At 43.5% G+C, this 16,581-nt stretch overlaps 2 protein-coding genes across 4 annotated transcripts in view; one reads left to right on the forward strand and one right to left on the reverse strand.

The window, feature by feature from the left end:
• Positions 1–13,429, reverse strand: LOC105926647 (sodium-dependent neutral amino acid transporter B(0)AT2). 3 transcript variants are annotated; one of them, XM_036132023.1, is made up of 13 exons: positions 12,571–12,670; positions 12,367–12,470; positions 10,600–10,816; positions 9,933–10,090; positions 8,214–8,334; positions 7,933–8,108; positions 5,969–6,079; positions 5,623–5,864; positions 3,098–3,281; positions 2,814–3,015; positions 2,574–2,733; positions 2,345–2,507; positions 1–511 (listed from the first exon to the last, which is right to left on the reverse strand). In XM_036132023.1, exons 3-13 carry the CDS (start codon positions 10,814–10,816, stop codon positions 272–274), a joined length of 1,974 nt encoding a protein of 657 aa, XP_035987916.1. In that variant the 5' UTR covers positions 12,367–12,470; positions 12,571–12,670; the 3' UTR covers positions 1–271. The 3 variants fall into 3 exon arrangements, with proteins under 3 accessions (XP_035987916.1, XP_035987917.1, XP_035987915.1); XM_036132024.1 differs by lacking the exons at positions 12,367–12,470; positions 12,571–12,670 and adding an exon at positions 13,330–13,429; XM_036132022.1 differs by lacking the exon at positions 12,367–12,470 and having other exon boundaries at positions 12,571–12,675.
• Positions 12,206–16,581, forward strand: part of eps8l1b (eps8 like 1b) — a 19,775-nt gene continuing 15,399 nt past the window's right edge. Inside the window, exon 1 of the mRNA XM_021316719.2 lies at positions 12,206–12,544. The gene's annotated coding sequence lies outside the window, so the exon portion shown is untranslated. The remainder of the gene's footprint in view (positions 12,545–16,581) is intronic.

Consider the following 16,581-nt stretch of genomic DNA (forward strand, 5'->3'; position numbering starts at 1 on the left):
GCAGCATCCAAACGCGTCACATCCACACTGAAATCTTCATGTTGCTAAATATTGACTTTTTAAAAGTCGTACTAAATAGAAAATAATGAAATTTAGGAAAACCGTGATCCCCCGGATCGCCATGGATTTAATTTAAGTTGGTTATTAAATACTTATTAAATACTTTTAAAAGGAAAGTTTTGCTGCCTGTATGCAGCTAGAAGCTGTTAATTAAAAAATGTCTGAAAATAGTAAATATAAAGTTATTACTGCTTAGTTGTGGTTAGTTTGTCTAGGATTCAGCAGCGGTGAAGCCGTTCCGTCGGTCGGGCACAGAAAGGTCGGTCATCGGGGTTTCATCCGTGTTAACGATGCTGTAGTGACCCGTCTCCGTGTCCCTGTGGGTCGGTTTTCTCCGGTCCTGCAGAACCGAGTAGATAAAACCCACGGGCACCGGCAGCATGGCGAAGACGATCAACAGGGCCAGAACCGCCAGAGCCCAACCGGGATACGGCAGATGGACCTCCGACGCCTGAGAAAAGAACCGATGGAGGATGATTAGTGAGAAAGAGCAGAAACCAGAACATTAGCAACAGTTGACCCGTTTAAATTCAGCTGTTTGTGAATTTAAAGCGATGCCTGGTTTCACTTTTAGTCCCGTTTCAACCATGAAACTTTCTTTATATTTCATGTTAAAGAGGAACAGAGAGAAGAGCTTCACTGAACGTCAGTTCTGCTATTTTTTACTGGTAGAAATCTGAGTTTAGAACCTCTGAGCTGACTCCCAGCTGCAGCAACGCCTCCTGCATCATGAGGCAAACTTTCCTTCTACGGCTGGTCGGTTTAGTCAAAAATCTAAATTGTGATATATTTCAACCATAATTTGAACAGTTTGACCAGAACTTATTGCTGTGGTGAGATTCCCAACAGTTTCTGGTAAAAACTATGATTATATAAACTCTAAAACAATTAATAAAACTAGATTATCTCTCTGCTGCAGCTCTCTTGCCTTCCATGGGGAGCAAACCCACTTTAGACATAATTAAAGGTCTGATCTAGGGCTGAACAATTAATCGCATTTTCAATATAATCGTGATTTAAAAAAACGCAATTTCCAAATCGCAGAGTCTGCAATTTTTGGCTATGTAACAATCAGGGAATTAGACACGTCCATTAGGTGTTGGTAAAATGTTTAAAGTGGGTTTGCCTCCACATGGAAGGGAAGACAGTTGCAGCAGTGAGATAATCTAATTTTATTACTTGTTTTTAGAGTTTATATAATCATACATAGCATTAAGTACAGGTCAATCAGTTTAATACATAGACTTGCTTGTTGGTTGCACTTTATGTTCAACAAGGATTGATGTCCAAATCAACTAAAAGCTGTTCTCTTGAATAATATTCTGATTAATAGAAACATTAAAAGTTCTTGTTTTAAATAGTCCTTGTTTACAAACATCTTTATTTAGAGGCCATCTTTGTTGCTTGTGGTTAATGCAGAGAAAAGTCAAAATTGCAATTTTGATTGAAATATATTGTAGGCAGAACGTAATCATTACTGCTCTGAGTTTAGATGCTGTGGGTCTTTTAGCAACTAATCTGCACAGCGAGGAAACAAATTGATTTGTTGTTTGTATATGTTTAAAAAGACATGATAAATTAAACTGGGGAAAAAAAAAAAAAAAAAAAAAAAAAAAAAAAAAAAAAAAAAAAAAAAAAAAAAAAAAAAAAAAATCGCATTTAAAACGCAATATTAAGAAATAAAAAATCGCAGTTAGATTATTTTTCAAAATCGTTCAGCCTTAATCTGATCTGTTAATTATTTAGACAAAAACTGCAGATCTCTGAGATTTGGAAATCACATTTTCTTAAAATGCAATTAATTGTCCAGCCCGGTTTCCTTCACATCTACAAAATGGATATTTATCACACTAACAAATTCTTTACTGAGCTGTGGATCTCTGCAGCTCCTCCAGAGCCACCATGGTCCTCCTGCTTCTCTGATCAATGCTCTCCTGGTCCAGCCTGTCAGTCCAGGTGGACGTCCATGTCCTGGTAGGTCTGCAGGTGGTCCATCCTCTCTGCAGGTCCAGATGATGATCAGAGCTCTGGGAGGTTCTGTAGAACCTGACCTGCTGGAAACTGGACCAGAACTTCCTGCTGGGTTCTTGGTCTCCATGATGCTGGACGTTCTCTGATGTTCTCTGATCTCCAACAAACCAGGCAGTTGGTTTTACTTGCTCGTATGTGGACCAAATTAAACTGTTTTCCTTCCAATTAAATTAATCGCCACTTTAGTAAAAGTTCAGGTCCAACACGCTAAAACCAAACCTAAGATAAATCTCTGCTGTTTCCTCAGACGTACCGTTTCCTGGTTCCAGGACATGTACGTCGGCGTCTCCATGAACATGCGGATGGTGGTGGCGGCCAGCAGCCCCAACATGGCCAGCAGGCACACGTACTTCCACAGGTATTTGTAAACGACGGACGGCCGCCAGCCCAGCATCGCCTCGATGTCGTCCAGGAACCTGCGCAGAACCAACCGGGTCAGCCTGGACTCCCGCAGCGCCGCTCACCTTTGGCGGGACCCTCACCTGTCGGCTCCGTAGAGCCACGACACGCTGAAGGTCTCAAACACCACCACGATGATGAGCGGCAGGGTGGCCGAGTAGTCGTCGAACATCGTCACGAAGTAGTTGCCGCAGCGCTGGGTGAAGAGCAGGCCGATGAGGAAGCCGACGAGGCAGCTGACCACTGCAGCCGTGACGAAGAGGCGTTAGAGGAAGCCGCCGGCGCCGAGCATCGGGTACCAGGCGGCTGAAGCGGACGCTCACCTGTGAGTTTGGTCTTGTGTTTGGCCAGAGAGCGGAAGCGGTCCCTGAGCGGCGCCAGGATGCCCTCCATGGTGCCGAACATGGTGCTGAGGCCCAGGTTGAGCAGCATGAGGAAGAAGAGGGCCGACCAGAAGGGGCTGCCGGGCAGCAGCGTCATGGCCTCCGTGAAGGCGATGAAAGCCAGACCCGTCCCCTCCACGCCCTGCAAACGACAGAACCGCCGGGTTTGGTCGCCGCGTCCAGACGGACCCACAGAGAGGTTCAGGTCAGGGAGAACTTCTCACCGTCTGCATCTCTTTCTCCAGATCACAGGCCGTTAGATTGACAGGAACGCTGCCGCCATGTTGGTTAAACCAGGACCTGTAGCCGTCCAGACCCAGAGAGTTCGGGTCAGAGTGGTTGAAGGCGGGCATCAGGGACGAATTCACAAGGCCGTCCTGATGCAGCTGCAGCAGCTCCTTCACGTTACTGGACAGAAGAAAAGACGTTTACAGGAACGGCAAAAAGCTTCCTCCGCTTAAACTCTCCTTCTCCTTATGCTCGTCTGGAAATATTAAATCCTGCATTAGTTTATGAGTCCATGGCTGAAAGCTCCACCAATAAGGAGCCTGCAAGGAAGCATGAGGCAGTGAAGGAAGGAAGCAGTGAAGGAAGCAGGAAGGCAATGAAGGAAGGAAGGAAGCAGGAAAGCAATGAAGGAAGGAAGGAAGCAGGAAGGCAATGAATGAATGAATGAATGAATGAATGAATGAATGAAGGAAGGAAGGAAGGAAGGAAGGAAGGAAGGAAGGAAGGAAGGAAGGAAGGAAGGAAGGCAATGAAGGAAGCAAGCAGGCAATGAAGGAAGGAAGCAAGCAAGCAAGCAAGCAGGCAATGAAGGAAGGAAGGAAGCAGGAAAGCAATCAAGGAAGGAAGGAAGCAGGAAGGCAATGAATGAATGAATGAATGAATGAAGGAAGGAAGGAAGGAAGGAAGGCAATGAAGGAAGCAAGCAGGCAATGAAGGAAGAAAGCAGGCAATGAAGGAAGGAAGCAAGCAGGCAATGAAGGAAGGAAGCAAGCAAGCAAGCAATGAAGGAAGGAAGGAAGCAGGAAAGCAATCAAGGAAGGAAGGAAGCAGGAAGGCAATGAATGAATGAATGAATGAAGGAAGGAAGGAAGAAAGGAAGGAAGGAAGCAGACAATGAAGGAACGAAGGAAGCAGGAAGTCAAGGAAAGAAGCAGGAAGGCAATGAAGGAAGCAAGCAAGCAGGCAATGAAGGAAGGAAGCAGGAAGGCAATGAAGGAAGGGAGCAAGCAGGCAATGAAGGAAGGAAGCAGGAAAGCAATGAAGGAAGGAAGGAAGCAGGAAGGCAATGAATGAATGAATGAATGAAGGAAGGAAGAAAGGAAGGAAGGAAGCAGACAATGAAGGAACGAAGGAAGCAGGAAGTCAAGAAAAGAAGCAGGAAGGCAATGAAGGAAGGGAGCAAGCAAGCAAGCAGGCAATGAAGGAAGGAAGCAGGAAAGCAATAAAGGAAGGAAGGAAGCATGAAGGCAATGAATGAATGAAGGAAGGAAGGAAGGAAGGAAGGAAGGAAGGAAGGAAGGAAGGAAGGAAGGAAGGAAGGAAGGAAGGAAGGAAGGGAGCAAGCAAGCAGGAAGGCAATGAAGGAAGGGAGCAAGCAAGCAAGCAGACAATGAAGGAAGGAAGCAGGAAAACAATGAAGGAAGGAAGGAAGCAGGAAAGCAATGAATGAAGGAAGGAAGCAGGAAGGCAATGAATGAATGAATGAATGAATGAATGAATGAAGGAAGGAAGGAAGGAAGGAAGGAAGAAAGCAGACAATGAAGGAACGAAGGAAGCAAGCAGGCAATGAAGGAACGAAGGAAGCAGGAAGTCAAGGAAAGAAGCAGGAAGGCAATGAAGGAAGCAAGCAAGCAGGCAATGAAGGAAGGAAGCAGGAAAGCAATGAAGGAAGGAAGCAGGAAGGCAATGAAGGAAGGAAGGAAGCAGGAAAGCAATGAAGGAAGGAAGCAGGAAGGCAATGAATGAATGAAGGAAGGAAGGAAGGAAGGAAGGAAGGGAGGAAGGGAGGAAGGAACGAAGGAAGCAGACAATGAAGGAACGAAGGAAGCAGGAAGTCAAGGAAAGAAGCAGGAAGGCAATGAAGGAAGCAAGCAAGCAGGCAATGAAGGAAGGAAGCAGAAAGGCAATGAAGGAAGGAAGGAAGCAGGAAGGCAATGAATGAATGAATGAATGAATGAATGAAGGAAGGAAGGAAGCAAGCAAGCAGGCAATGAAGGAAGGAAGCATGAAGGCAATGAAGGAAGCAGGAAAGCAATAAAGGAAGGAAGAAAGGAAGCAAGCAAGCAAGCAATGAAGGAAGGAAGCAGGAAGGCAAGGAAGGAAGCAGGAAAGCAATGAAAGAAGGAAGGAAGCAGGAAGGCAAGGAAGGAAGCAGGAAAGCAATGAAGGAAGGAAGGAAGCAGGAAGGCAATGAATGAATGAATGAATGAATGAAGGAAGGAAGCAGGCAACAAAGGAAGGAAGAAGACAAGGAAGGAAGGAAGGTAAGAAGTACATAAAAAAGGGGAGAAGGACGCAGGCAAGGAAGGAAGGACACAAAAGAGAAAAGAAGGAGAGACAGGAAGAGGAAAGGAAGGTCAAGGATGAGAGGATAGAAAAAAGGACACGGGGAGGAGGGAAGGACGTCACAAAGAAAGGAAACAAAAAGAGAAGAAGAAGAGGACAGGATGTGGAGTCAGAGACTCAGACGCTTCCTGATAATTTAATCCAGCATTCCTGGCGCTCTGAGCACCAAACCCACCTGGCCACGCAGCTCAGGGCCCGTTTCTTGGCGCGGAACCCGAGCACAGCGAAGACGACCAGCGTGGCGAGCACGGACGTCAGGAAGTTGATGAAGGACACGGTGAAGGCGTCGCGGTGGCAGTTGTTGTTCTTGGGGTTGTAGGAGGAGTAGGCGATGATGGAGCCGAAGCCCAGGCCCAGCGCGAAGAACACCTGCGTGGCCGCCTGCCGCCACACCTGGATGTCCGCCCAGATCTCCAGCTGGAAACACGCAGCAGGGCGGGGGGGAAAAGGTGCGTGAGGGGAAGCGTTGCCCGAACCCCCCCACGGAGGAGACAGACGTTTCCTGTTCGTTTCCTGTTTACCTTGGGGTAAAACATGAAGGCGATCCCCTCTGAGGCGCCGTCCAGCATGAGGCCTCCCACCAGAAAGCAGACGAGCACCACGTACGGAAAGATGGAGGAGAAGTACATCACCTGGACATGAGATGAGAGAGAGCAGGAGGATCACCTCTGCTTTACGGAGAGGACGGCAGCGTGGAACCGGCAACCTTACACATGAAGGCGATGAACTGGAAACAGACGCTTAACTAAGCAGAAACAATCACCGGTTTATTTTCCTGCGTTGAAAAATCGCTGCATTTATCCTGCAGACGCCTGCAGCGTCGGCGCGGCGCCACATCAGCCTGAGCGTTTCTCTTCAACACGGTGAAATCAGCATCCAGAACCAAGGTTTAAAACGTTCCCCCTAAACAACGTTTGGCTTCTGAGTCCCTAAACCAGGGGTGTCAAAGTCATTTTGGTTTAGGGGCCGCATTCAGCCTAATCTGATCTCAAGAGGTCCACACGAGTAAACTCATTGCAAGATTAAATAGAACTAATAAATGTGGACTTGTTGTTGATTTTTATGTTAAATTAATTTCACTTTTACACAATATATTATGAATAACTTCAGCGTTTTTAAGAAAAGTATGTGCAATTTCAACAATACTTTTACTCAGTTAAACATTTACTTGTGCATTATGCATAAGAACTGATCACAGTGATTATACAATGTTGAAAAACATTTATTCACATTTTTTGGAACTTAAAAACAATGTCCTGCATGACAAAATACATTAAACAGATAAAAATAAAAAATGATTTGAATTTTTCCACACCTGAAGCTTAATCTGCTAATTAAAACACAGCGCCCCTCGTGGACAATATAGGAACTGCAAATTTTCAATGAAACGAAGTACATGTTTTTTTCAATAATTGTTTTATCATTCTCTTCCTTTTATCTCCTCTTTCTTTCACCTTTTGTTTTTTTCTTCTTGTTCTTCCTTTCCTCTCCTACCTTCCCATTGTAATGTCCATATCATTTGAGATATTCCCCGCATGAATCATAATAAAACTATTCACATTCATAAATCAAGCGGAGCACTATGGCAAAAGCAGTAATGCTCCACTTGTGAAAGTCAAATCTGATGAGCTCTTTTTGGCATTAAGACAACAATTCTTATTGCCACATTGTAAGACAGGACACTGGAAAAAAAAAATATTATTATTATTATTTTGTTTTTTTAATAACGATAATGCATTTAGCCAGCGGGCCGGACTAAATTGTTCGGCGGGCCGGATCCGGCCCGCGGGCCGTATGTTTGACACCCCTGTCCTAAACAGAACGAAACTACTGCAACAAACAGACAAAAAGCGGCAAAAGAAAAACTAAAATACTGGAGAATCGGCAGGAAACGTAAAGAACTCCATAAAATCTAATTAAATCTGATTCATGACTCAAAACCCGATCATTCTGAATCTTCGTTGTTTAGCAGCTGTTTAGTATTAGGCACCATTTTATCTGCGTATGACTCCTGACGGCATCCAGCTGCAGATTCATACGATCCCGTTTGCTTTAGACTCAGTCTGAACAAATCCTTCACAACATGGACGGTTAATGCCGACACTTTTTAAGCTTTGCTGTCCGTCGAGACGTTTAACTGCTCCGTAAAAACTGTTCAGTAAAAACAGAGCGAGAAGGAAAAGACTTCAGCCTCCCGCTCCACAGGAACCCTGAAGCCCGGCTCATGACTGGGATTTGACCAAAGTCCAGTTCAACAGGAGCTAAGAGCGTAAATACCTCCGTGTGTTTATGATTTCACTTCATCATCTGCACTAACTGAACGTTACACGGCTGCTTTTCTGGCTTTTCAACATAAAAACATGCTGAGCAAGCAGAAGCTGATGTTTTCGTGTCCCCAGCAGCAGAAAGTCACCTGGATGATCCAGGATTTACCGAGGCGGCTGTAAGGCCGAACCTGAATAATTGGGTTCTGCAGGTCACCAACCTTGACAGATGACTTGATGCCCTTAAACATCCCCAGGCACACGATGATCCAGGCGGCCAACAGGCAGCCCACGATGTACGGGTTGAAGGAGCCCACCTCGTCGATGGAGTCCGTGATGTTCAAGGCTCTGCGGTACCAGAAATACGAGGTGGGCGAGCTCTCTTCGCATTCCCTTTCTGGTCAGGGAAAAGGAAAACAAACGTCTGCTCTTGATCTTCTGAAAATAAAACACGTTTATAAATGAATAACTGGACGTAAGCGGGCGGCCGTGGTCTTTCTACCCGTTATATTTCCCTGCTTAGGACACTGCTGCCATGGCAGCGGCGACTGGAAGGAGTTTCCCAGATAGAAGAGACTCCAGGCGAGGATGACGTTGTAGTAGAGCGCCACGAAGAAGCACACCTGAGGGTCCAGGAACAGAAATATGCATTTAGTTCTAACCCAAAAGGGTCATAAAATTAAAAAATGATGAGCTAAAAATGGGGATTTTATCCCGTAAGCCTGAAAACAACTTAAGCCCAGGTTGGTATGAACCTGCAGATCGATGCATTACAGCAAATAAATGTGCAGAAGAGCCGTCGGTCAGACTAGAGGATAAACTCTTTAAACTTTTTAAATCAGCCAAAGTAATTGTGACTGACTCCTAAATATCTCCACGTAATCCTGCTACGTGATTAGCCTGAACTAAACGCTGTTAGCAAACAGACTGAACAAACGTACGAGTGTTTGTGAGCGTTTGCTGTCTTACGAGCTGAAAGCAGAGGAACATAAATGAGCATCCACTTAAATAATGACTGAAAAACATGATTTATCTGGTGCAAACATTTACTCGCCATGTGGCAGCTAGCTAGCCCTCTGAAATTTACTCAAACAGAAAATGTACTCGCATTTAGACCCTGCCTGCAGGGCTCAGAGTCATGCTGCCCAACCCCTTCAGGGCTTTAAATACAAGCGACGTTGAGGCTGACCATCATCCTGATCAGGTTCTGCAGGTCGATGCGTTTTTTCCAAGCAGAACCTGGAGGACGGAGCCACGCCTTCGCTCTGTCTTCACCTGCAGACTGAGCAGCTGCTGCTGCTTTGGGCTTCGTCCCATTTCCATCCCTCAGTCCTGTCTCCAGGGTTAAAAGCTAAAGCCTGGGGTGCATCAGGGCCAAAATACAGCCGGGTGCCAGATGATTCCCCGGGTGTTAAACCTGTGGACCATGCCCTGGTGGTTAGAGAGAGAGCAAGCTCCCCGGTTTGAACCGCCTGAGCAAGACCCTCAGCCCCATAATGCACCCAGGGTGATGGGCTGCATGCAGAGGTCATGTTTCATTGGAATGCATGTTGCAAAGATGACTATTATTATTATTACTACTATAATTATTAAAATATTGGTGTGAAAGGATCTTAACACCTGGTGAAAGCACTTTTTAGCATACAGTCTTCTTTTGTAGTATTTGCCGACTGATTTGATAAAGTTCTCCAAATCTCTCAGACTGTCAGAGCGTCTCTAGTTCTCCACCGTCTTCAGGGAACCCAATGGATCTCCTGAACTTTGACTAGACCGTTCTACAACTTTAACCTTCTGGAATTTTTTTAGAAAAACTCATAAATTCATCCACCCTGCAGAAAATCTCTGTTGTATCTGAAGAGAAGGCACCCGCAGCATGATCCTGCCACCACCGTGTTTCACTATAAGGCCTCAATGGGGCAGAACAGGCTTCAGATGTGTGAAAAACTTTGAAACGTGTAATTTTCTTCCATCACATCCTGCTATTTTCACAAGGGTGTGTTTAGTTTTCAGAGACACTGCAGAGACGATTGGATTCAGGAATAATTCCTGCAGACAGAGGAAGCAAATACCGGCTTTGTGTCTTTTTTATAAAAGAAAAACTGCTTTTTTCCTACCAAATCATCAGCCCGTTGCTCCTTGTCTGCATGGAGAATAACAACCAGGCTGTTGTGAAGCTTTTCACGGCTTTACAGAGAGGTTTCCTCATTTAGCGTTTACCCACCACACAGCTGGAGTAGCCGATTCCCGCCAGCTTTGGGGAGATGTACTTCCACACCCCGATGCTTCCCTGTCGGATGTCCTGACCGGCTGCCAGCTCCAGGAAGAACAGGGGGATTCCCACAACCAGCATCAGCAGCACGTAGAGCAGGAGAAAAGCTCCTGGGAAGGAGGCGAGGAAAGCCTCCGTTAGCGAAACAGCCAGAAATCACAACCTGCAGGCAAACATATTTCCTGTCCTCGTTTCTCTGGATGAGCCGGATTTTAAAGCCGGAGCTTCATTTAAATAAATAGTGAGTTATCTTCTATATTAAATCCATTTCACTTCTTTCCATTCATCAGAGAAATGGCATGAATTTAAGGATTATTACTGTTTCAATGTTAAAACTGGAGCCTTTTCTTAAGCCATCAAAAACATCACCATAAATTTATGACAGATAAAAGGGAGATTTTATTTATAAAGTCAGGAGAGAAGGAAAGAAGGAAGGAAGGACACAAGGATGAAAGGATGAAAGGAAGGAAGGGTATGAGGGCAGGAGGAAGACAACGTGTGACTCTTCCTCTCTCCCATCAGAGAAACAGCTCAACACTCTCCTACAGCTGGATTTGGTTTCTGCCAACAGCAACTCCATCAGAACTCCATCAGAACTCTCCAAGCTGCATCTACTGACCTCCTCCATTCTGGTGGCACAGGTATGGAAACCTCCAGACGTTGCCGAGCCCGACGCTGAATCCCACCTGGGCCAGGAAATATTCCACCTTGCTGTTCCAGCCTGCTCGTGACGGCGGCTCGGAGGAGGCCTGCTGCGTGGCCTCGGGGCTCCTGTCGGCCCCCGGCTCCACGGCTCCCGTCTGGTCGTCATCGGCTGGCAGAGGCTGCTTCTCCATCTGAGGACAAAGACAGTCGTGTCCTGACGCTGGATGGGTATTTGGGTCATGAAACCATTTAATTATCACAGTGACGAGCAGCTGAGCAGACGTCTCCAAAAACACGCAGCAACCAATTATACTGGGGTTCATTTCCAGGCTCATATGCAGGGGGGCTGCCAGGAGGTTTGGGAGCCATGACAGAAAAGTCAGAATCACCCAAAAGCTCAAATAAATATCTAACATTTTGGGAGTTAATGTGGCTGTCAGTCAGGGGCCCTTTGAATTGTCCTAACTTTTCCCCCCATATGCCGTCCCTGCACATATGAGTTGGTTTGAGTGCCTGAGGACTTTATTACCAACGGGGGGGGGGGTGTAAACTAGGGCTGGACGATAATTCAATAAACATATATATCGATCAATAGACGTATATAGAAAAATAAATTGTTAATAAAAAGTTCAACAGAATAACAGGTTTCCTTCCTTTTGCATTTTAGCCATGTAGGTTAATATTACAGTCATTAAATCCTTCCAGCCAATCACAACGCAGAACCAGGAACTAAGCTCCGCCCCTTCAGAGAGTTCAGAGAGCACGTGTTCCTTTTTCCTTTTTTTAAACTTGCTGTTTTGGTAAAAAAGTCGGTTGAATAAAGGATTGAGTTTGAATCCAGTGTTTGTGTCTGTATCTAAAAATAGGTTGCTAAGCAACAGCATAAAATAGCCAGGGCTGCACTTAAAATGTATGTATTAAATTTGTTGATAAATATCTATATCGATCAATATGATTTCTATTTTATAGATATGCTTTTTTTCCTATATCGTCCAGCCTTATGGTAAATTTATTTACCAATGGGAAGAGGAGTTACGTTAAACCAGATGATTTTATATTTATTTTTGTATTTTTTCAACCGATAATGACAAAACGGATAACAGACAATGACATTAAATCCTTGACTACCTACCATACAGGCTGGGATGAAACATGCGCTCTAGCCTTAGGCTTTATCAATTGCTGCTAACTGGTTCAATTAATGTAAAAGAATAAATGAAATAAATAAAAAACACTCAGATGGCGACAGGATGGATGTAAACATCGGTTAACATCAGCTAAGTTTCATCATTTAATAAAATGGCATCGGATGGATCAGGACACCTTCCTCTGGAGGTTCTCCAGGAACGTTCCACTGGGAGGACCCAGAACTCCCTGGAGGGACTACAGATCCCATCAGGCCTGGGAACCCCCCACAATGAGGGGCATGTCTGGGGTTCCCTCCTGGACCTTTTGCCCCTCCCACTGGATGCCGGATGGTAGGAACAACACAGGTATGAGTTGTTCAAAGGTAGTTAACCTCACCTGTTTAAGGTGAGACTGAGACAACATCGCTAACCACCCACCCACTTATCCACAGGGCGAGTTAAACTAAGCATACTTGGTTTAGGATAATCCCGGATTAGGGGACCCAACACCGTCTCTCAGCTCCAACACTAACGAGCAACCCGGTTACCATAACAACCAGGTGGGACAGGAAGGCGGACACCAGCATCCGGCCTCCACCTGGACCCCAACTCACCTGCGGACCTCCAGCAGCGAGCAAACAGGTAGACGAGAGGCGGGAAGGACCGGAGCCGGAGATCCGTTGTCCTTCCGTTTGCGCACGTGCCGCTCAGAACCCAACTGTCACATAAATCCCGCGCGCCGATTTGTGTCGTTACAACTCAGGTGTAAACACGAAGCACGCTGCGCTACAGGTAGGATAGTTATTAAAAATACTCACATTGCTCATGGCCTTCCCCGCGTGTTCTTCTCACACGAACCCCACGCGAGTTCCTTCCGCCTGATGCAAGAACAATCACACGCCACACCTACTCGTGACGCGTTCACGGTCCCAGCGGAAACTGGCGCAGGCTGCAGAGGGCGGCTGAGATCAAACAGGAAACCTGTCATAATAATCTGCAGGTATGCGGTCCAGCCTGCGCCATTAATCCCGGATTAGACATAAATACGTCAAGAAACCGGGTTAACACCGGCCGGGTGGGAAAAAGCTGGATTCCGGGGGCGTTTTCTGGGATTTGAACGTTACACCTCAAATACTCTGCGAGATTAGGATTAAATTTTCCTACACGTGGTGTTGTTGTTGGGCATCAAACAGTTTATAGTTTATCTATAGGCAAAACGTCGCAGAAATAAAAAAAAACTGTGAGGATACAACCGTAAAGTAAAATCTTAAAAACACCCTTACACTTTGTGTTTATTTCATTTATTTTATAGTTATAGAGGTTTTCCTCCTCGTTTGGTTTTAATAGCCTACTTTATGCTTATAGCATAATAAAAAGTGAAAGCAGCAATAAGATGGAGACACAGGGACGTAAATATAAAGTTTTAAACAACAGAGACTTGTTGGTCTCTGGTCCAACGCGCACACAGGCTGCCACGTATGCCGCCTCCTCTGAGTAAAACTGGACTGCTGCTGTGATGGTTACTGAAACCCCCACATCAGAAAAAAAAAAACTTAATTAACTCAGTAAATACTCACTAATTGCCTTCTCCTGTTCACAGTGGATCTTCTGGAAAAGGTTGTCCAAACGTCCTTAAACTAAAGTCAACCTGAAACATTAGTGAAGCTCGACCTGACTCCGCCCAGACTGCTCCTATTGGTGGATGAGATGGGACTAAAATAACCTTTTGTTATTGTCTCCAGACCAGGATGTGTTTTAATAATTTTAACTAAACTTTTTCTGGATGAAGCTTTTGTGGAAGATCCATCCTTATGAGACCCAAAAAGCAGTATGTTTTCAGCTGAAATGTCACTTCTGTGAGATATCAGGACTGAGTTTGGATAAATTTATGTTTCTGCTGCAAGCAGAAAGCTCAACACATCTGTCACCAAGAACTAAAAACAACAATCTCAGACATATTTAGGATGTTATATTTTTTAAGTTGGGCCTGAATGGGGATCAGGTTCCAAATGGATCAAACAAAGATTATTTTCCCCTTTTAAAGTTTATGGTGCCCTCTTCTGGAAGCCCTATAAAATCACATTTAAACAAAGAATTTCAAATTATTTTTACTAGGATTTTATGTGATAAATCAACATAAAGTTGTGCAGAATTGCAAAGCAGAACAAAAATATAAATGTTGTCTAAATATTTTACCAATAAATGCCTAAAAGTGTGGTGTACATTTATGTTCTGCCCCCTTTTACTCTCATACCGCTAAATAAAACTCATACAACCAGATGTCTTTACAGCTGTCCTGTTTCTGCTGCTTAGGGCTTCCATTAATATTTAAATTTTAACTCAATTCACAGATTTAAACGTTTGTTTATAGAGAATGAGAACAAACTTTCAAATTTTATTTGAAAGTTTCAGCATAGATAAATAAAAATATCTAAATGTATTTTATATAAACATAATATGTATTATAAATTTAATATATTATTTACTTAATTTATTATATATTTACATTTTGTTTTTAAATTGTTTAAATATTAAATCTAAGATATAAATTAATGGATATGTTTATTTTATAAAAGTGAAAATAATAATCAGCACAGTTCAGTTTGTTAACACACAGAAACAATCTGATGTAACAGTTTAATCTTTTCTTTGTGTTTAAATTCAGTTTGTTCACAAATACATCTCAGCTATTAACCAATTATCTGTGTTTGCTAATTGTTCAGCTAATTAAACATGGCCGCCTCTCCCAGATTGAACCAAATCTGGATTCAAACACTGTTAGTGGTGATGATGGTCTTCACAGGAACATCCAAACCAAATAATGTTTAAGGCTCCATATCACAGCGGGTCAGAGAGAAAGTTCTGGTCCAGTTTACAGCAGGATCAGGTTCTACAGAACCTCCCAGAGTTCTGATCATCATCTGGACCTGGAGAGAGGATGGACCACCTGCAGACCTACCAGGACATGGACGTCCACCTGGACTAAAGTCTTAAAGTGCATTCACACCAAACGTGCACAAGGCGAATGGAGCGAATGGAGATAAATCAGGACCATCCTGCAGGAGAACCTGTTAGAGGCTGCAGGAGAACCTGAGACTGAGGTGGAGGTTCTCCTTCCAGCAGGAGAAGCAGCCTGAACATGCAGCCTGAGATATTATGGGATGATTCAGATCAGAGCAGATTTTGAGGGTGGCTCTGCATCTTGAGGGACTAGAGATGGAAATGAGCACTGGCTGTGATCGTGTATATTTACCTTGTGTTCATTAATATGCATTGTCCCTTTATAAATTAATAAATTCAAAAAATGAAATATAAAAATGTAGGTGTAAAGTCAAATGTGAGGCCATCTGTCCAACAGCCGAAGCTTGGCTGAAACTCCAGAGTTCAAAACGTAAAACAAGCAGAGCAGCTAAAATACTAAAGAATCAAGATGCAACAACCAAAGTGCTGATCTGAGAATAAATTAATGCTTACACCCTATAAACTGAAGCCATGGTATAAAAAAAGTTCAACCAAAACATTTTTCCACTAACATTAAAGGAAATAACAGTCATTTGTTGCTTTTAAAGGTGGTTCTGTGTACTTTTATCCTCTTTGTTCCTGTATGCTTCACTATGTACATATTGTCAGGGCGTTATGAATCACATGATGTTGCGTGTTTGAGGTTGTATTTATCTAAAGGTTCTAGCTGCTAATATAGTTTTACAAACAGACTCAGAGCTAAAGCCACAGAACTTTACCTGGAACTGCCTCGCATGCCAGCATTCAGATAAGCACCTTGTTGAAATAATTGAATAATAAAATAATCTTCTAATAAACACAGTAGTGTTGGAAAAAACGTTAGCTGCTGTGGATCATGATTTAGATATTTAGGAATCACCATTAAAGCATAAAATATTGTTTGCAGCTAAACTAAGAGTTTATATGAAGACGCAAAGAGAATCAAGACAGCAGTAAAATCTCTGAAAGCCTGAAACAAACAACAAAAAAAACTAGAACATAAATTTATGGGTCCAGAGGAAAAAATGTTCCTCAGGGAGAGACTAAGAAAATAAGGAATTAGTGATAATCCAGGGAGCTGCTGGGTTTGATAATAAAGGAGCAACAACAGCAACAGCCACTTTTAAGCAAACTGCAACACTATCGGTGACATTTTAAAATGAATAAAGTCCTTTGAAAACTCGTTTTTGCCCTTTTGCACGTTTCTTCTGTCTTTGTTGTCACTTTTAAATGTTCCAAATGTTTAAAATATATTTAGAAATCAGACAAAGAACAGCTAGGTGATAGGTTTACATTGCAATCACTGTTTCACATTCAGTCAGGTTGGTTTGGATATATTGTCCCCCATAAATGCTCAAGATTATCAAAACAATTTAAATAACCAGTATAAAAACAAAAGGCAGTTTGCAAATGTTAGATTGATGTGTTAAATTAGACGAAAACAGAATAAACATATAAAGGAGCTAAATATTTGTTAAAAGCAAAGTATTATTCCTTAGCTGGTAAATGTGGTGAAATAAGATCTAAATCATTCCTAAAACGTATCAGAAGCCGGTAAAAGAAACGGAGACGCGCTCAGCCTCTGATCTCCTTCTTATAAAATTCATTAATTCTTTAAATGGAGGAAATGTGAGAAAAGTATTTCTAAAACAGAAAGGAAAAGTTCACTACAAGAAGCAGAGCCTGAACCTTCTTGCAACAAAGAAAAAATTGACCCTTGTGCAAAGATTAAAAATAATGATGGTGGACATTGTCAAGATGATATACCTAAACATTAACATTTCACGCTGCTATGTGATACCATGATGGTCCATGGTTGCTTCAAGGCA

Source organism: Fundulus heteroclitus, unplaced genomic scaffold (assembly GCF_011125445.2).
Source record: "Fundulus heteroclitus isolate FHET01 unplaced genomic scaffold, MU-UCD_Fhet_4.1 scaffold_47, whole genome shotgun sequence".
Lineage (NCBI taxonomy): Eukaryota > Metazoa > Chordata > Actinopteri > Cyprinodontiformes > Fundulidae > Fundulus > Fundulus heteroclitus.

Excerpts from the sequence above, each read along its gene's own strand:
- LOC105926647 (XM_036132022.1), bottom strand. Across the intron at positions 8,109-8,213 it reads TAAGCAGGGAAATATAACGG|AAAGGGAATGCGAAGAGAGC; the intron begins GTAGAAAGACCA and ends TTCCCTGACCAG. Across the intron at positions 3,282-5,622 it reads GCCCTGAGCTGCGTGGCCAG|TAACGTGAAGGAGCTGCTGC; the intron begins GTGGGTTTGGTG and ends TCTTCTGTCCAG.